At 41.4% G+C, this 20404-nt stretch overlaps 1 protein-coding gene across 9 annotated transcripts in view; it reads left to right on the top strand.

The window, feature by feature from the left end:
• Positions 1-3162: 3162 nt before the first annotated feature.
• Positions 3163-20404, top strand: part of LOC104336919 (RCC1 and BTB domain-containing protein 2) — a 39694-nt gene continuing 22452 nt past the window's right edge. For 2 of the 9 annotated variants that reach the window (XM_075421878.1, XM_075421849.1), the window contains exons 1-5: positions 3165-3255; positions 14255-14357; positions 14688-14751; positions 17635-17799; positions 18286-18436. In XM_075421878.1, the coding sequence (XP_075277993.1) occupies positions 14710-14751; positions 17635-17799; positions 18286-18436 (358 nt within the window). In that variant the 5' untranslated portion in view covers positions 3165-3255; positions 14255-14357; positions 14688-14709. Of the gene's footprint in view, positions 3256-8911; positions 8934-11790; positions 11874-14254; positions 14358-14687; positions 14752-17611; positions 17800-18285; positions 18437-20404 lie in introns of those variants that run through there. The other 7 variants (XM_075421884.1, XM_075421871.1, XM_075421856.1 and 4 more) reach the window with 6 other exon arrangements.

The raw sequence follows: 20404 nt of genomic DNA on the forward strand, positions 1-20404 counted from the left end.
TCTAAATCTGGCATTACATTTAGAAAAGAAGAAAAACAAAGTGGAGACAGCTCAAATGAAAGGAAAAAAATGAGACAGGTGTAGAACAACTGGCATGTAAAGAAAGGCAGGAATAACTGGATCAGCTTTTTACTTGAAGGCATAAAAAATGGAGACCACTTCCCACTTTCACTGTCAGAAATTTGTGCTCCATTTCTGATCTGAATTCCTGTGGCTTTAATTTCTCTCCATTGCTTCTTGTTACAGCTTTTCCCATTAAATTTAAATGCCACTTAGTACCTAGCATTTTCTCATTGTAAGGAACCTGTAAACTGTAATCACCTTTAAACCATTTTTAATAAACTAAACAAATAATCTGTTTAACTATCTCTTATTTTCAAACCATTGATCTTCTTCATGCAGCCTATCCCATTTTCAAATTCTCTATCAAAATGTATAATAGCATTATATGCAGTGTCCCACTAGTTGGTTTAAAATGTTAATTACTGGAGGCCAATTACCTTTTAACTACTGTTGATTCCTCTCTTTGTACATTGAGGAATGACACTAGCCTTTTTCTACATTCTCTGGCATTACACTTTCAGCTGGTGTTCGCTGACCTCAATCCTTAAGCTACGTATTCCAGAATGCAGTTTCTCTGCTTGTAGAACTACTTTCATTGCTTCGATTTAAGGACTTCACTGTATTAAACTTTGTTTCAGCAGGTCAAATACACCATCTGTCCCACTGACTCTAAGTGTGACTTTCAGCCTAACACAGGGCACATCACTTCCTTGAGTTAAATAGAGCATAACTTTTAGAAAAATATCCAATACTGTTGTAAAATATGCACTTGAAGAATCTATAAACAGCTCTCAGCCCAAGATGAAACTGGTTTTAGGGGACAATTACTCTTTGCTTTGCTGCCAGTCTGAAAATGAATAGCTTCAACTGCCACTGGGTCTTGTTACCGTTGTCTGCTTGATGGAAATTATCAGGTGTATTATTATATTTACACATGTATCTGAGATCCAGCAAGTTTCTTCCCCCTGAACTGCATTCAAGAAAACAGAAAACTGAGAAGCGAACATGGTAACAGACTATATGTTGTTTCGTGTTATAGAGTGATCATTTTATTCTACATAAAGAGAAAACAAAACTATCAGGCACCACACATAGTCCTTATGGAGCCCAGTGCCCCCAAAATTTGTTATCTTCTACCTTACACCCTACACAAATCATTATGGGTATCTCTTTCGAATGAAGACGTCAATCCTAGCAAATAATGCTATCCATTTTATCTTGGAAGAATGAAAGTGACTGAGCCAACAAAACAGAAAACATATACCCTTTGCAGATTATCACGCATTCAGGATGAGTGCATAGGAAGCTGAATGCATTCTGAAGTGTAAAAAATAGGTGACAAACTGAAAGGCTATAGTGACTCCACAGAACGCTACAGTCAGCGCCAGAGAACATGCATGCATTAGGGCACAACATTAGGAAAGAGCATTGGCAGTCGGTACAGCGATACAGGCACTTCATGCATTGTATATGTGAAGAACAGGACGCAAGGCACACGTAGTGTATCACGAGGCTGCCATACAACGCAGCGAGTATGGAGAACATATTGTCTCTACTCCTTTGGTAACTAGGAGGACAAGTTCTTGCTACTTTATACAAATCTCATTTTTGGACATCCAAAGTCTTGTATCCAAGTACATCAATCTTTGAAGTATCAACACATCTTTATGAGGCTGTCATTCCTACAAGAACAACTGAGACCTCCCCTAGGTGATAAAGGAATACAGTTTTTGACAGAAAGTTAGTTCCTTACCCCCGGAGCAAACTTTCTCCTTCTGAACAAGGTTTCCAGAGCAATAACCTAACAATATGACTGGGTACCACAGCAAAGGTCTCTGAACATGTACCACAGCAAGACAGCAGGGTATAACCATGCTCAAGGTAAGAGAAGTGACCAAGCAAAAGAGCCAGATTGTTGCTTTTAGGAAAACTTTTCAAGTCTATTGTCCTCAGGAGCACTTAGAATCATAGAATCACAGAAGGCTTTGGGCTGGAAGGGACCTTTAGAGGTCATCTAGCCCAACCCCCCTGCAGTGAGCAGGGACATCCTCAACTAGACCAGGTTGCTCAGAGCCCCGTCCAGCCTGGCCTTGAATGTTTCCAGGGGTGGGGCATCTACCACCTCTCTGGGCAACCTGGGCCAGTGTTTCACCACCTTCATGGCAAAAAATTTCTTCCTTCTGTCCAGTCTAAACCTATCCTCCCTTAGTATAAAGTCATCGCTCCTTGTCCTATTGCAACAAGCCCTGCTGAAAATATTTTCCCCACCTTTCCTATAGGCTCCTTCAGGTACTGAAAGGCTGCTATAAAGTCTCTCTGCAGCCTTCTCTTCTCCAGGCTGAACAGCCCCAACTCTCTCAGCCTTTCCTCACAGGAGAGGTGCTCCAGCCCTCTGATCATTTTTGTGGTCTCCCCTGGACGTGCTCCAACAGCTCCATGTGTTTCCTGTGCTGAGGGCTCCAGAGCTGGACGCAGGACTCCAGGTGGGGTCTGACCAAAGCGGAGCAGAGAGGCAGAATCCCCTCCCTCAGCCTGCTGGCCACGCTTCTCTTGATGCAGCCCAGGATACGGTTGGCCTTCTGGGCTGTGAGCGCACATTGTTGCAACATGTCCAGCTTTCCATCCACCAGTACCCCCAAGTGCTACTCGTCAGGGCTGCTCCCAATGCCCTCATCCCTCAGCCTGTATTGATAGTGGGGGTTGCCCTGACCCAGGGGCAGGACCTTGCACTTGGCCTTGTTGAACCTCGTGAGGCTCACATGGGCCCACTTCCAGAGCTTGTCCAGGTCCCTCTGGATGGCAAACACAAATGTTGGTGGAAAGGGCTTGGTGGAAAAGGGCATCATCCCCCTCGACACCGCGCTCGCTCTGAGCATCCAAGCCTTCTCAGGGCGGCCACAGCACCACACCCGAGGGCCCTGGCAGAGAGGAGCCCAGCAGCGCTTCCCCGGGCTCTTTCCCGCTCCGCCCGGCGGGAGGGCAGCGCTCCCCGGCAGGCAGCCCGCAGCAGGCCGCGCCGCCCCGAGGGCCGGCCCCCGCCGCAGTAGGTGGATCCCTGGGAGGTGCCAGCCCCCTTCCCTCCCCCCCCCCTCCTGCCCCTCCCGCCGCGGCCGAGGAGGCGCGGGAGCGCTGCGGCATCTCCCCTCGCCTCGCCGCGGGGAGGAGGAGCCGCCGCCGCCGCTCGCGGGGAAGGTAAGCGACGGAGGAGGGGGACGGCCGCCTGCCCGCCTGCCCGCCCTGTCCGCGGGCAGCGCCCGGCGCGCCTCCCCGCCCAGGAGAGCGGCACGGCTGCGGCGGCTTAGCCCGGGACGCCGGGCTCCGCCGGCGGGGGAAGGGGCCGGGAGGGGCGGGAGGGCGGTGCGCCCCTGCCCTTCCCGCCCAGCGGCCGGCGTCGTTGGCTGCGGCCGGGCGGCGGGGCGGGCCGGGCCGGGCGCCTGCGTGAGGCGCGGCGAGGCGAGGGGCCCTGCGGTGGCAGGGCGCGGCGGATCCCCTCACAGGCCGGCTTTCGGCCGCCCCGCTCCTGCGCATGGCGGGGAGGGCGGGTTGGGGAAGGCCGCTGTCGCCCCTTGAGCCTATGCTGGGCCGGAGCGGTGCTGCATGCCCCGGGGTTATGTCTCCCGGGCACCTGGTTTAGAAATCATAGAATGGTTTGGATTGGAAAGGACCTTAGAGATCATCTGGTTCCAACCCCCCTGCCACAGGCAGGGACACCTGCCACCAGACCAGGTTGCTCAAAGCCCCGTCCAGCCTGGCCTTGAACACTGCCAGGGAGGGGGCAGCCACAGCTTCTCTGGGCAGCCTGTGCCAGTATGGAAATGGCTGATAACGGGGCGGTTTGCAGCTTTTGTCAAATTGTTCCAGCGCTGGGGACCTCTGTCTGCAGGTGTGCAGGGGAGGTGTGAAGCTCATATGCGGTGCGTTAGGCTAGCTTGGCTTGATGGCCAGTGGTGGTTTTAATGAAGACACAGCCCTGTGCAGCCTGCTGTAGGTGACCCTGCTTTGGCAGGGGGGTTGGGCTAGATGACCCACAGAGGTCCCTTCCAACCCCGAACATTCTGTGATTCTAAGAGAAAGGATGCTTGGGAAACCAAAGATCGTTAGTGTGTGGGAAATGGGAGGATGGCGTTGTATTTCCTTGTGGAGATCAAAGTTCTAATACTGGTGGATGGAAAGAGAGGGCATGATTAGCCAAGGGATTTTACTCCAGGTTAGGAACCGAAGAAGGTCTGTGGACAGCTGGGTTTGTGCACCATCGGAAACCATTGGGGCTGAGCTAATGGTGAAGGACGTGACAGCAGGCGTGGGTAAGGGAACCACGGAGAAATAACGATCCTGACGCATGTGGGATAGGCGAGCTGACACTGCCCAGGAATGAGAAATAACTGTGACAGAATGACACTGGGTGTGATTGATGTGGCGGGCTGTAAAGTAGCAGGAAGAGATTGTGTGGATAAAAAGAGTCAAGTGTATCATTACTCTGAGAAAATAAATTTGTAAGAACTTTTGATGGTCTCTGCCATAGACCACAAGAGCTGCATTTGGATAAGGATATAACTGAGAGATACTATCAGGAATTATGTCACAAGTGGATTTCTTTCTTAGATACAGATAACGGCATCATTTGGGAAGGACATGTGGCGGTGCAGTTGTTCTTACATACAACTGCTGTAAGCTTACCAAGTAAGCACTGAAATACTTTAGACTTGCTTTGGTAAGTAATGTGAAAAATTCTGAGGAGGGCGAGTTTATTAGCCAGCTTTTGATCTTGGATCACATTTTTAATTAAATTGAATAAACAGAAATAAAATAGAGGACTAAGTAGAGACAGGTTTGAAATTCTCAATTTTAGAAAGGCAAACTTTGAAAAATCAAGAGCATTAATTAGTGATGTTAGTTGTACGGGAGTCCTGAGGGCCCTAGAAGCAAAGAAGGTATGAAGCTGGTTTATGCCAAAGGTAGAATGTCTTTGGAATTTATATAAAAAAAATGAGAAGAGGTCTATTGAAAAGAACTTTTACCCATCTCAAAAAGGATTTTAAGAATAAAGACTACAAAAAGGGTGGATAATCAAAGAAAATCATAGGAGATAAAGCGCAGTTCTAAAACGAGAATTGACAAAAGTAGTTCTAAGTTAGTTATAGGCAAGTGTTTTTTACAGCTTCTTTAGTCATGTAAGTAAAAACAAGAATAGAACTAAGACCACTGAGTGATAAAGTTGAGGTAAAATAACCTTGGCGTCAGGATGCATATGATGTGTTGCAGTTTGGACGAGGCTACTACAGTGGGTAAATGTAGTATTAGATGTTTAAACTTCTACCACAAAGAATAGCGTTTTGTCTCTTAATTATTTTTTAAGACTTGAGAAACCTCTATGTGTTATGTCTAATCCATTGCTCTTGCCACAACATTGGTCAGTTCAATATCAGAAGGCTGTTAAAGAAATACCCAAATGGATACTTACGCAGTCATTTACTCAAAGAAGTGGGCTAGCTTTTCTTTCATACACACATTCTATTTACTATTGTATGTCTGTCTCTTCTGTAACATATGGTATCTTTTTATGCGGACAGCTATAACTATGAAGTTTAAATTGTCAGAATTCTCAGCTCCAGGTATATAATACCTGTTAAATGTGTGTGTGTGTATATATATTAATATATTTTTTTAGGTATGCATATATATATATATATATATGGTTGATGTATATACCCAAGCATATTCTGATTTTGTGTCATGGAAAGATTGCACCGTCTTCCCACCCACCCAGGTGTTGCATGCTGGGTTCATGGGAAGTGCTCCAGCAAGTGCCCAGCATTACAGGGAAGCGTAGCTGCAGGCAGGTTTGTGCTGGAGCTCTGCTAGACCTTGTCTTGAGGAAACTCTTCTCTTGGTGACCCAGCGTGCAGCCCTCTTAGCTGTAGGCAGGAGCCCTTGACATGGACCAAGGCTCCGATGTGCAGAAAGACTGTGCTAAACTGAAGTAAGCAAGGAATGTAGAAAAGAAAGCCAGGTGTGGTTTAGTAATGCTTGTAGTTAGATATTTTATTAAGACTTAGAATGGTTTAGAAGATACTCTCTGCCCTAGTGAGGCCCCATGTGGAGGACTGCTTCCAGTTCTGGGCTCCCCAGTTCAAGAAAGATGAGGACCTACTGGAGAGAGTCCAGCGGAGGGCTACAAGGATGATGAGGGGCCTGGAGCACCTGTCCTATGAGGAAAGGCTGAGGGAGCTGAGCTTGTTTAGCCTGAAGAAGAGAAGGCTGAGAGGGCACCTTATAAAGGCCTATAAATATCTTAAGGGTGGGTGTCGAGAAGATGGGGCCAGACTCGTTTCAGTGGTGCCCAGTGACAGGACAAGGGGCAACGGGCACAAACTGAAGCATAGGAAGTTCCAGCTGAACTTCTTCCCTCTGAGGGTGACAGAGCACTGGAACAAGCTGCCCAGGGAGGTTGTGGAGTCTCCTTCTCTGGAGATATTCAAGACCCGCCTGGACAAGGTCCTGTGCAGCCTGCTCTAGGTGACCCTGCTTGGGCAGGAGGGTTGGACTAGATGACCCACAGAGGTCCCTTCCAACCCCTACCATTCTGTGATTCTGTGATACGTTTTATAATTTAAAGCTTTTAGTCTAAATGAGGCTAGAATGACCTTCCTTGGACATCTAAAGTAGTGTTTAGAGGTTAGTACTGTAGAAGCTGTGGACATGTCTTCTTTACAGCTGGAGCAGACTGAGATGTCAAAAGATCCAACAGCTAGACCTGATACACGGCTCAGCGTTTGGCTGGGTCAGGTAACTGCAGACCGTTAACAAGTCAGGCTAGGTCAGATGTCGTCAGAGGGGGCATAACAAAACGCGTGCATTTGTGTGCTGTTTTTCTGTTAATGCAATATAGTATTTATGATTGCATAATAACAGAAGGGTTCTTCCCAGACATGCAGTTCCTCTGGCATTGAAGTGATGTCCAGTCAGGCTCCCACATGCAGGTGCACCTAACATCTGAAGCTTGCACATGGTTGTCAGGGTTTAGCCTGGCTGGAGACCAGATGCCCACCAAAGCCGCTCTATTACTCCCCTCCTTAGCTGGACAGGGGAGAAAAAGTACAGCGAAAGGCTCATGGGTCAAGATAAGGACAGGGAGAGATCACTCACCAGTTACCATCATGGGCAAAACAGACTCGACTTGGGGAAATTAGTTTATTTTATTACCAATCAATTCAGAGTAAGGGAATGAGAAATAAAAACTAAATCTTAAAACACTTTGCCCCCACCCCTCCCTTCTTCTGGGGCTTGACTTCACTTCCAAATCCTCTTCCCTGGAGTGGCGCAGGGGGATGGGGAATGGGGGCTGCAGTCAGTTCTTCACATGTTGTCTCCACTGCTCCTTCCTCCTCAGTGGGAGGACTCCTCACTCTCTGTCCCTGCTCCAGCGTGGGGTCCCTCTCATGAGAGACAGTCCTCCATGAACTGCTCCAGTGTGGGCTGTTCCCACGGGCTGCAGTTCTTCACAAGCTGCCCCAGTGTGGGGCCTTCCCATGGGGTGCAGTCCTTCAGGAACAGGCTGCTCCAGCGTGGGTCCCCCATGGGGTCACAAGCCCTGCCAGCAAACCTGCTCCAGCTTGGGCTTCTCTCTCCATGGGGCCACAGGTCCTGCCAGGAGCCTGCTCCAGTGTGGACTTCCCACAGGGTCACAGCCTCCTTTGGGCATTTCCCTGCTCCGGTGTGGGGTGCTCCACGGACTGCAGCAGGTGGATATCTGCTCCACTGTGGACCTCCATGGACTGCAGGGGAACAGCTTGCCTCACCATGGTCTTCATCACAGGCTGCAGGGGTAAAATCTCTGCTCTGGCGCCTGGAGCACCTCCTCTCCCTTCTTCTTTGCTGACCTTGGTGTCTACAGAGGTGTTTCTCTCACATTGTCTCACCCCTCTCTCCTCCTGCAATTTTTCTTTCCCCTCCTTAACTATGTTATCGCAGAGGTGCTACCAGCCATCGCTGGTGGGCTTGGCCTTGGCCAGCAGCGCGTCCGTCTTGGACCTGGCTGGCATTGGCTCTGTCAGACATAGGAAAAGCTTCTGGCATCTTCTCTCAGAAGCCACTCCTGTAGCCCCTCTTCTACGAAGACCTTGCCATGCAAACCCAATGGTTTATGCTGAACAATTTGATCACCTGTTAGTGTTTCTTAAATTCTTAAAGCTTTAATATTTTCTGTACTGAGATTCTTTAAATTTATAAAAATATAATAGCTGTTTCTTTCATGTATTTTTTACATTATTTTGAATTATTTTGCTCTGGTACATGGTTAATATTTATAATAAAGTTCTTTTGAAACCAAATCTTTGGACTGCTTTTGTTTCCCTAATACTGGTTCCTTGGACTCTCATGTCGAAAGGTCAAAATGAAGAATGGGTGTAAGTTTCTATTCTACCAAATTGTTACATGGTAAATTAAATTTTATGTAGCATTTAAAATAGACAGGAGCTAATAGTTGTGTCAGTTGTATTTTATTATGTTTGTGTGTATGTACGGATAACAGGAACTGAAGTGTGTTTAGAGTTTGGCTAACAGTTCAGCAAAGAGAAAGAGCTTTTAAAATTAATTTTCTGAAAATCTTGGATCAGCCACATTAAAAAATGCAAACAAATGTCTTTCTTCAGCATCTCCGGTTAGATTTAGTTTGTATTAGATTAGATCTAGATGCTGGAATGACATCCTGTTCCCAAGACACTGTCTATCAAAATGTGTGATCATTTTGTTATACTTCAAGGTCTGGAGAGAATGGTCATTATATGTTTTCTTCTTTTGCTGCAGAAGTAAACCACTGATTATGTGAAAATGACTCCAGCATCCTGCTATAATGCTTTTCAGTGTTGAAGGTAGTTCTTGCATTGTTTCCACACTTGATTGTCTTCAGAAGGTGTTTTGGCACTTGTAGAAAGAAGTGTAAATACTTTTAAGTGAAAATATTTTTTGATTGACACCTTCTTATCAGGCTTTTTTAGCTACTGACCTTGACATTTCAGTAAGTCTGGTAAACACATAATTTTAGTACAAACTTCGTTACTATTCTCTAGTCTTTGTATTTCTGGCTTTCATTAATTTGTTACATAGTTTCTTTTGTTAGTCACTTTATTAAAATCTTTGTTTTTTCAGTCAAGTAGGTGGATAGCCAAAGCTTTGAAATTTTTTTTTTCTTCTGTTTTAAATATTTTCCCTCTGGTGGGTGATGATGCATTTTTTCAGTCACTTCCACTCCTGTTGCTCGCTGGTAAAGAACAGACCATTCTACATCACTGGTGATAGACAGCAATTCTAAGGGGAGAGAAAAAGTAATTGGAATAGGAATGGGAGAAATAAAGAAACTTAATATCAGCAGTGTGTAGGACTTTTGTGTGAGCATCATGTAGGATTTTTAAAAGTCTTAGATCATTTTCTAAAAATCAAATCAGTCAAATTGTCTTGCTTGCCCAAAACCCCAAGGTGGGTTTTTTTGGAGATGGGGGGAAGGAGTCCCAGGAATCTACATGTGATTTTTCAAAGCAATTTTGTCACTTAGGGCAGAAATTTCGCACCAGACCCTAACACTTATTTTTAAACCAGTGGAGAGTTGAAAAATCATGCCCTCTGTTTTCTTTCTTGTCTTCTCACTTCTTTCAACACGTTTTCCCCTGGTGTATTTGCTCTTTATCACAGCGGTATCGGACCTGTATTGAAAGATGGTGCTAAGCATGGGTGACAGAAAAGTGTATCTCCACTATCTTCCTTGCTTTTCCAATGCCCATGTTTTCTTTGATGTTTTATTTGCGTCTGACCCTTCACCGCTTTTGTTCCTGGCAACCAATTTCTTTTTGGGGGTGATGGTGTTACTGAAAAAAAAGCCTTTGTGAATAGGTTTCGAGCATCTAGCTCCAATACTGCGTACTGCGTATAGATAAGCCTCTGAAAACTTCAGTGGGGTCGTGCTGGAGGTCCATCCCCGGAGCCAACAGGTGGAACTGCAGGTCATGCCAAAAGAGAGGTGGCATCTGACCAGATGTTTTTGTCTAAAGTTTTGTCTCTGGAGATTGAGACAATAACGCTGTCCTATCTCAGATCACTTCAGTTAGAAATTTCTGTAGCAGTTACCTGCCTTGCAAGATCAAGGATGTCAGCCTTTCAGACTGTAAATAATCCAGTCTTTCAGAGCTTCTTGGATCTAGGCTCTAAAACTGCAAGTAGATTTGCTCTTGCAATTAGTAGGCAGCCAGTGGAGCTTGCATCAGGATCTGAGAAGTCACAGTCTGGTGTCAAGAAGCAAGAAGGGAAGGAGAGAAGACTGTGCTTTAGTTGGAGACAGCAGTTTTTCAAACACTGACTTACTGTTTCTCAAGATCTGCAGTTTCTTGGTAATGGAAAATGCTCCATCAATGAAAGAATGAATGAGAAGCTGAGTTCCGTCAGTTTGTTGTCAGCACTGTATGGAGTAGTGACATTTCACTGTTTCTACAGGAAGAAGGAAGATAATTTTCAAAATAGACTGGTATCTTCCCAGAAAGGGAATGTGACCTGTTCAGTGGGAATAACTGACAATATTACTGGTCTGTCCTCTCCTGCGAGATAGGTTGGACAAGCTAGCATCGCTTAATGACTGCCCTGGTAGGAAAGTGCTGAGAAATCAAGAATATCAGAGAAGGTTGGGTTCCTTTCCTAAAGGTGTCAGCAAGTCGCTTTTTTCTGACTTTTCTCCTGATCTTTCTTAAGCCTATGGTTGGAGTCCTTGGGGAAGAAGCTCCAGACAGACCTTTGATTCAACAGTTGAGATAATAAATGCTCAAATTCAGTGGGAGGAAATACTGAGTGGAGTTCTGAAAATTTTTGTTTGCTTGCCAAGTTCCTAGAGAGAGAATCTACAACAATGTTTACCTTCAAATGAGTCAGTGCGCCTGTTTAAATATTTCGAATTAAATGGTCTTGGACTGCTAACAGGACTCAGCTATTAGAACTAGTATTGGTGTTCCTTAACTCAATCTTACCTGTACCACAGAAGCATATGTGCCTTACCCAAAGACCTGTCGTAGTCGGGCTGGGACCAAGGTCAGGACTTTCAAATTCCAAGACCTAAACTCAGACTGCCAGAGTATGCTGTCCAGATTCTTAAACTGCAGTTGGATTCCAGAAAAGAGATTTGTGAAAGTTTAGTAGAAATATTTTTGTCTTAAAATGCTGTGCACTTCCTCAAGAAATGGATGTTTGCAACAATGGAGTTTTCTCCTTTAGATCTACGCTTTAGATTTTTTTTTAAACACAGCTAGTGCAAATATATATAAAGTTTTAGTACATGAGAAATATTTCTAGCTTACCTTTTTGCTTTCTAAAGTAAGTATTTAGTTTTTTTTAAAATGTAGTAGGTAGCTATTTTAAAGTAAGGTTTCTTGGCAATTATACACATAAGACTTAGCAGATGAACAAACCCAATAACTTGTCTGAAATAGCTAGGGTATGTTTTTCTTCTGTAGCTGAAGTACTCAAATATACATTTTTTTATCTTTTAAGTTTTGATGAAAATACTGTTTTTTCTTTGCTTCACTCTGTATATGTAGTTGTCATTTTTCTGGAGGGAAAATTTCTATGAGTAGGCAAATACGAATCATCACTAGTATCTTAAAGGTATGCAGGTAAGAATGATTCTTAGACAGGCTTAATAATTCTTGGACAGGCTTAATAATATTTTTTTTTGTCTGTCTTTTTTTTCAGGATCCCAGGGTGAATATGTACCCTTAAATCAATTATAGGTTTTTAGAAAGAACACCTTTGCAGATGCAGACGTGTGGCAATCAGTATGTACTTTTATTAGAATACATCAATTTGAATAAAAGGATAAACCGGTGTAATTTGAGCCATCCCAGGTACTCCTATAGGGCTGCTCAGAAGTAAGGTATCTGTGTTGCGGAACAGCTTGAAGAATGGATTTGCAGGATAATTTTCTCTTAGTTATATATAAGATAAAACGTGTTATAACTTTTGACTTGTGAGGACATGTAAGTGATCTTTGTTCTTGAAAAGTTAGTGCAAAACTGTCAGCATGTTTGTGGGACTTTGAAAACGTAGTGGGCCGGAGAACCTTTCGTTAGGTGACTGAAATGGTCCATCCTAATGTATCTTTCTTTATAATAACAAATAAACTGCTTATAAAGTCAAACCGGGCTTTTGTCTGAACAGAAACAATTGAATTGAAATATTGGAACCTGAAGAATCATGAATATCAGTTATGTAACTAATAGCTTGAGGAAGGAGATACTGAATTCTGCATTTATTTATATTAGAAAATTCAGAGTTAATAGTTATTCTCTTGAGAGACATGTCAGCCCTGTGGGCTGAGTGTAGGCTAAGGATTGCCAAGAAGTGGGTAACATGTATCAGCATTGCTAGGGAGTGCTGTTAATTGATGCTGCAAAATATTGGATAGCCTTGATACTCAGTTTCACAATAGGGCTACTCACATACTTGCAATTAAATGTTTCAGAGTTGCAGGTCAGTAATACAGTCCTGCTCAGGCTGTGGGTTGTTTGAAAAGCCTTCACTAGCTGAGTTGTTTCTAGTTCAAATAGAGATAATGTACACAAAATCAACTGGTTGCATTCTTGTTGTTTGAGCAAGTAAGTATGTTGAAGGAAACAACAAATCACGTAACAACAAGAGCTTAACGAGTTGCCCTGTACCCATTAAGCTGTAAAGCTTGGTGAATGGCCACGTGTGCTAACTCAGGGCTCTGTTCCGGTGCACATGCGTAACTGTTTAGTGCCATTTAGTTCTTAGCCGCTGCTCCAGTGTGGCATGGGTACCCTGTAGGTCCTGTATTCTATCTGCCAGCACCGTCTGGTGTTGGGGATCCCCAAGGTCATCTCATACAGCAGTAGGGGCTAATGTGTGGGCAACTGAATCAGCCCTTTAGTCTTTCCTAGCTGAAAGGAAATATGACTTAGCTTTAAGTTATTTCAGTTTGGTTGTGTGTTTGAGCCCTATGCACACAGTCAACATGGACAAGAAAGTACTCGGACTTTCATGCACCAGCTGAATTTACAATTTATTGTCTCAAACTAAGTGTACAAAATGCACGCTGTATATGTAGATTTGTGGGTTTTGTTAAAGCTTAACAGTGTGCACATTCAGTATAGTTGAGCTGCAGCAATTGTTCGTTTTTCTATTTGTTTCAAGTAAATAAAAATAATTTTTGTTCATTCAGTAAATTAAGTCGTATTTGTTAGATTAGACATAAACGATTGCAGTCTAAGGCAAAGTCTGGATCCAGCCACACCTAGGCTTCTCTCTGAGAAGTTTAGAAAGCAAGGCGGTCCAATCCAGACTTTGTGACTCAACGGGAGGGTCTCCCTTACCCCTTCACGTTTTTCTCCGATCTCTGTATAAACCATTCTACCTCAATCCTACTTTGATTTTGTATTCCATTCATTTAATAAGTGATAGAGTGAATCTTGCCAATGAACTTTGTTAAATCACATTTTAAAAATTCTTATTAAAATAATTTCTTGCAAATACCTTTGACGGTGATTCTTTAAGCGACCTAGCCACTCATTTGCAACAAATATTGACATTTATTATAAAGTCATATGAATTTCATGTATGCTGTGTCCTTGGCCTAGATCTTATGGCACAAAAATCTTACGTGAGAAACATGTTTACTAGTAAGTTAGGTAGTTTTATAAAGCTACATTTGATACTTCTTTTAAAGTGTGGTATGCCTCTGAAAAATAAATCAGTAATATGATAACTTGTTTTTTGTTGCATGTTATTCTGCCTGTGGTCAGAATTTTACAAACATTTAATTTTCAGTGAAAAGTAAACAGATGTTTAGCATTGACTGAACCAGTGTACCTCAAAGTAAATGATGTATACAACTTTCTTACTTGTTGAATAGAAGAAGCTTGCACAGCTTCCGAGCTGCTTACTCATTTTTGAAATTTTACTGAAAATGGAGTTGCATGGCTTTATGTTAGGAAATAATTCAAGGATAGTAGAACTGGGCATATTTATTTAGGAGGAAAAATCTGATCTGAAAATCTGTTTCTATTGATGATGCATGTCGTAGAAATTATAAAAGTCATTTACAGGACTGGCAATATTTTTTGAAACAGAGCAAATATATTAACAATTCTCAGTAAACCTGAAAAGACCCAAATGTTTTTCTAACATTTATTTTCAGAACGGAACTGGAATATTTGAAGGCTTAAGCCAGGAATTAAAAGCTCCAACCAGTGTACTTTTTCTTTGCTGAAAGAAGTGTCTTGAAAAATCCAATCAATAAGGTTCGAAATTTATTTTTACTGCAATAAAAAGACATTGGAGTATTGTGTTTGATAAAACTTCTTCCTTTCCAGTCACAGCCTGTTGAATTGTACTGCCTGTTTTCAGAAAAATGTTTTGTGCAAGAGTTATTTGTTTAGGTAAGAAGAGCAGAGTCTGACTGATCACTGTACAGTTGAATATAAAACCAAAACTGACTGAGCTTCGTGTTTCTTCTTTTCTCACTCCACAGAAGCAAATAGTTCTGGCTTAACATAAAGTGTGTATGATTCCATAAAGTATTGCTGCGGCAATATGAAATGGTGATTTTAACCACAGCTCTCTCTCTGCAGGGGGACACAAGCACAAATCCGTATGGAGGATGAATCTCCTCCTGCTCAAGGAGTCACTGTCAAGGTCAGAGTGTGAATGTGTATTGAGAATTCCAGACTGCTCTACTCAAAAGGGAGGAGCTTGGTTCCATTTAGCAGTAGCTTAGTATATGCTAGTAGCTTTCAAGGTAAACAGAAAATGAAAACTCTAGGTAGGAAAATGATACTAACAAAAGTAATGTTGCTTATGTGATCTGCAAAATATTAGAAGAAGCATATATTCATTTTAATCAGGTTGAATTGCTCCTTTGGCTTACAAGGCTGGTTTAATTTAGTATTATTTTGTGAAGTTACATGTTCCAGCCTAATGTTTCAACAACATAAACTTGCTAGAATTAACTTTTGTACAATAATTTGATGTAAAAACTTGCTTTCACTTTTTTATTTTCTTTTAATGGTCTGCATGTAAAAATTAATGAAACGTCATTCAGATTTTAAGCTTAATGATGATGCCTTTTAAGACGATCTGTATGACAAATAGAACTGAACAACCAGCTTTCAAACTGATTGCTGAGGTCAAATGAAGTGCAGAACTTTTAGGAATTCTTGAGGCATAACTGATACGCCTTTGGGATAGGTAGCTGGACCATATGAATTCTCAAATTCTGGTCTAACTCTGTCTTGCATGACTTTGTGCAATATAATGAGGGAACTGGTCACTTATGGGACATAAATATTGGCAGGGTGATAGTTCAAGATGTTTTTCATATTTTTGGGACAAAATGTAACGGACAAGTGTGGGAGGGGAGAAAATCTTGAAAAGTGAGAGAATATCTCTTACTGAGTTACATGTAATAATTCCAGAGACAAGATTTAGTTTATGGATATTTTTTAGTCTGATAAAGTTTGTTGTTATTTCTTTCGTAAGAAAAAAAAATAATGTAAGTATCATAAGTGTTTCCTTGGATGCTTTTTATAATAGTGGATTTTTTTCCTTCAGTGTATTATTTTAGTGTTGAGAAATGCTACAGTTTTCGGGTTTTTTTAACCTGTTAATTATGAAGGTAGAACATGAGTGCTTTGTAGAAGGCAGTTACAGAAGAAACCTTTTCTCTCTAGGATGAATGCATTCTGGCCTTCTGTGCACATGGTATTTAGAGCCCACATTTTAAAGAAACCAATATGTCATTCCAGTAAGGGAATCTGTACAATTGAAGGACACCCTGACTGTACTTTTGAACCTTAGGCTTCATCAGTCTTAGCAGAAGTGGAATGCAGTTGATGCAATTGGAAGACTAGTCCATGATGCTTTCAGTATCCATTGTCATATTTTAAAAGTGCCTAAAATCCTCCATAGAGTTAAGAAACTCTTGACATAAAACAAACTTCTGCGAACAGCAGATGAATGAAGCCTGATTCCATATGGATTCATGTCCTTCATCTCTTACAACCCTGCTGTGTGTCATGGAGGAGAGCGTTTGCTAGGACTAGCTTGGACCTACTTGCTTGCTGACTTACTTCTTAACATACACGTCTGGTTGTCCAGCTGCCTACTGCCAAATGGATTCTGTCAGCAGAATCTTACTTCCCTTTCATTTGCAAATTTGGCTGACGTTGGTCAGTTATTGGGTGTGAGGAGATGGGGAAAGAACTGGTGTGATAAAACCACAACGTTTCGTTAATGAATATGTCCAGCCCTCCTTTCCCTTCCTCAGAAGTATATTATGAAGAAGTGTGTGATTAACTGCTGTTTGTTTAAAGATCTTAATTCAGCATTAATGTAGAGTTTATTTCTATAGTTTTGAATGTTATCTATGTTTCTGTGTATATTTTTCATAGTGAGTTATACAAATCAAAAAAGCAATATCCTTATGACTGCCATAAATGTGCTTCAGACTCCAAACTAGAATTTAGTCAAAAGTAGAAAAAGTTATGTTCTGTAACAGATAAATTTGTAAGTCTGCTGTTTGCTAGAAATAAACTAATGATGTAGTTCTCACTGTTATGTGTTGAACTACATAATGCCTGTGATAGGCAAAATCTTTTCTTACTCACGTTCTGATCTGGCAAGCAACGCTGCTTTTCTTTCACATCCAGAGACTGTTTTAATTTCAGTAAAGAAAATTTGATACATGTTCCATGCAGAATTTGCTATTAAATTTTGGTACTGCAACATTTTTATAATTTATGCTATACTAAAGCATCAGAAACCTTGCGTGAGATTCAGAAATTAGCTTGACTAGTTTTAATGTCTGGAGAGACCTGTTATTCTTTTTCTCTTTCTATAAACTTGTCATTTGTCTTTGGATAAGCTGGAAAATGTTCAGTTATCTTTGTTCTTTAATTATATGTGTACTTACATAAAATGCAAATATTCTTAGGAAGTTCCAAAAGATTCAAGAATTGTTGAAACACAGAAGTAAATTTCAGAAGTAAAGGAGAAAGGAAAAGTTTCTTGAGTTTGCTTGAGTTTGCTCGAGTTTCCATTTTCAGTGCATGAAAACAGATGTGCATATTTTTCAAAGATAATGTGCATATTTTTCAAAGATAAGTATATTCTTGGGCAGATTTTTTTTATGGTTTCTTCTTTTCATAGTACTTTTAGCACCAGAGGAAAAGATACAAATTATTTTCGAGTTTTGAATGTATATTTACACTTCGTATTAGAATCATGTACATTGAATTCTATAAGCTAGCAGTTATGTTGTATGAATATAGCGAAAATACGGCCTCACCATTCAGCTTCTTATATGGTACTTTTCTCCATGCATATAAATCCTTTCTTTCTGGTTCATGATTTATTTTATTTGTTTATTTTAATGGCTTCCCTCAAAGTATTGTTCTAGAACTAAAAAAAACTGGTTTGTGGTTGAAAAATGAGATGGTGGTGTTTCTCTAAATTTTTCCTTTTTACTCTGCAAAGTTATATATTTCTCTCTGTCTAGGTATTTGATGTAGTTTTTTATAGTATCAGGTCTTGGAGGCAACGTTATTGTCAGCCCTGAAGATGCTGGATGTTGGGAAATGGCCAATTTTTTCTCTCTGTTCCCAAGAAGAGCTGAAGTTAATTCGTCAAGCCTGTGTATTTGGCAGTGCTGGTAATGAAGTGTTGTATGCAACTGAAAATGATGAGGTAATTGTCCAAGAGTGTGTATAAACATCACATATTTAGTCACTTATGTATGAAGATATTCTGAAAGCCAGTACTATGATAGTATACCTAGAAAAAGGTGCATGGAAAAATGCCTGATCATTTTTATTGCTACTAAAACATTTTCAGTTCGAATTAACGGCTTCCTACCACAATCACAGGATAAAGAGAAGATGGAGCAAGACATTTCTTGGAGGTGCACAGTGACAGGATGAGAGACAATGGACATGAGCTGAAAGATGGAAAATTCTGATTCAGTGTTAGGAAAAAATATTTACCTTGAGAGTTGTTAAATTCTGGAGGGGTTGTGAGATCTTTTCCTTGGAGGTGTTCAAGAGTAGGCTGAACATGGCCTTGAGTCAACTGATCTATGTAGACCTTGGCTGAGCAGGGGGTTGGACTAGTTGACCTTTGGAGGAGGTCCTCCATTCCAACATAAATGATGATTCTGTGATTCTTTTGTAACAGGTTTTTGTGCTTGGCATGAACTGCAGCGGGTGTTTGGGAACAGGTGACATGCAGAGTACTATTGAACCAAGGAGGTTAGATTCTCTGTGTGGCAAGAAGATAGCCTGTCTGAGTTACGGAAGTGGCCCTCATGTTGTTCTTGCTACAGAAGGTAAAGTATGATCTGACTATTGCCTTTTCAGATATTCTACTTTAATTAGTCCAGCAGGTGTGAAAGGTCTGTGCTGGTAATGTAGGATAGAGAATTGGGATAGAATTGGGCTATCAAATTCAACATATTTTCGTTGTCATGTCAACAGGACATGTCAGCTCTCTCTGTTCATAGTTCTTTTCAAAAGTTAATCAAGCTCTGCTTTGATCTTGTTATTACTTTTGGAAGTTGTTTTTTTTTACTTTGCAGTTAAGTTTGGAACTTCTGATTGCTTTTGAAATGCATTAGTGGCTACATTATGCCCATATGTTCTTGTACCAACATTGTCCTTTAGCTAAAATGCATCTTTTCCCTCCTGTACCTACTTTTGGGTGTGCTTTAAATACCAGTTATATTGCCTCTCAGCCTTTTGTTTGCTTTTGCCTTACTGACACTCTATTATTCACATCATGCTAGCGGCCCTTCTGTTCATAATTAAGTACATTATTCTTGGAGACAAATGACTGACACTGGTTCCAGTGAGGTTCTGCTGGAGCCTGACTGATGATAAGATTTGTCTCTCTTTCTCCATTAATTAGAATAAATCTTTTTGAGTAGTCTGGATTAGATGACTAAAGGTAGGTGAGGGGAGTTGTGTTGTAAATGTGTGACTGATCTTTATATTCAGTTACATTCTATCATTTCCTCCAGTCTTCAGGGTAGACCATTCTGGATGCTTTTTATTTATGTGTCTGTATTCTTTTGAGCTTTGTTACTGACAGATCTCACTGGCACACTCATACTTCTTACCCAGACGATGAACTGAAGTATTGCACACGAGCAGGTCCAGAACTGACCCTTGATGATTTTCACTCATAACTCCATTTGTATGAATAACTTCTGTTCAGCACAGCCTCTTTTAACCTGCCTTTCAGATAACCCTTACATATTTCACAGTTCTTGTGTTAATTACTGTAATTTCCAGTTGAATGAAACGTGTTTCTATGTGCCTGTTTCACCTGTTTACTGAAACTTATATTCTCATGTTGGTGACATGAAGAGAAGATTGTTTGCTTTTGACAGGATAAAGTCATTAGATTTAACTGTTACTGTAGAGAAATAGTGGTTTAGTGTAGCACATTTTGCCTTTGTAGTACTGAGAGAACCCTTCTTAGGGAGAAGGAGTTTGGTGATCACTTAAGAAATCTGGTGGAGCTGTATGTCAAACCCAGCTCTCCTGCAGTAATGGTGTAATTTAGGTTTAGAAAATGATGATGATGATAGGTAAGATGAATGTAAGACAGCTATTCATAAAGGCCTCCACTACTGTAACTAGAGGACCCTTGATTTAAAACAGGTGAAAGAAAGTGAGTACCTAAAGGTGTTAGTTTCATGGATAATGGGCCAATACACGTACAGTAAAGAGAACCAGAAATACCTGGTAATATCTGTACTCTGGTGATTGTGAATACTTGGGAACTGCAGCAAGTGATCAGACATATGTTTCCCTTAAACAGCACCTTTTTTCTATTGCCAGTTGGAGACAGAGTTTTGCACTAGGTGGATAATCAGTCTGACCCAGTCAGACATTTCTTGCATTCTTAATTTTACTAGCATGTTTCTCAAAATACAGGACATGAACAGTGTGTTTAAATAATAACTAAATAATAATATGTTTATTAATAGGTAGTAATAAGTTTTTCTTACAAGCATCTTCGTGTATATTGTAAAGGAATGAAAGCTTGTTATTTGAATTTTCCAAAGTGGGAAACAGTGCCAGGGCGTAGACAAGAAATTTTGATAGATTGTCAGCAACAAGGAAATTGACATGGGAACTCCTGACTGTCGTGTCATCCTTTTCTCTTCTGTATATCACACTATCTCCTTTCTTTTAGTGATATGATTTCCTTTACTGAGATTAGGCTGATACCATCCTTTTGGATTGATGGTCAATGCTATGTGAAGGTAGTGTTGGTATGTCCATGGGAT

The sequence above is a fragment of the Opisthocomus hoazin genome, chromosome 1 (genome assembly GCF_030867145.1).
Source record: "Opisthocomus hoazin isolate bOpiHoa1 chromosome 1, bOpiHoa1.hap1, whole genome shotgun sequence".
Lineage (NCBI taxonomy): Eukaryota > Metazoa > Chordata > Aves > Opisthocomiformes > Opisthocomidae > Opisthocomus > Opisthocomus hoazin.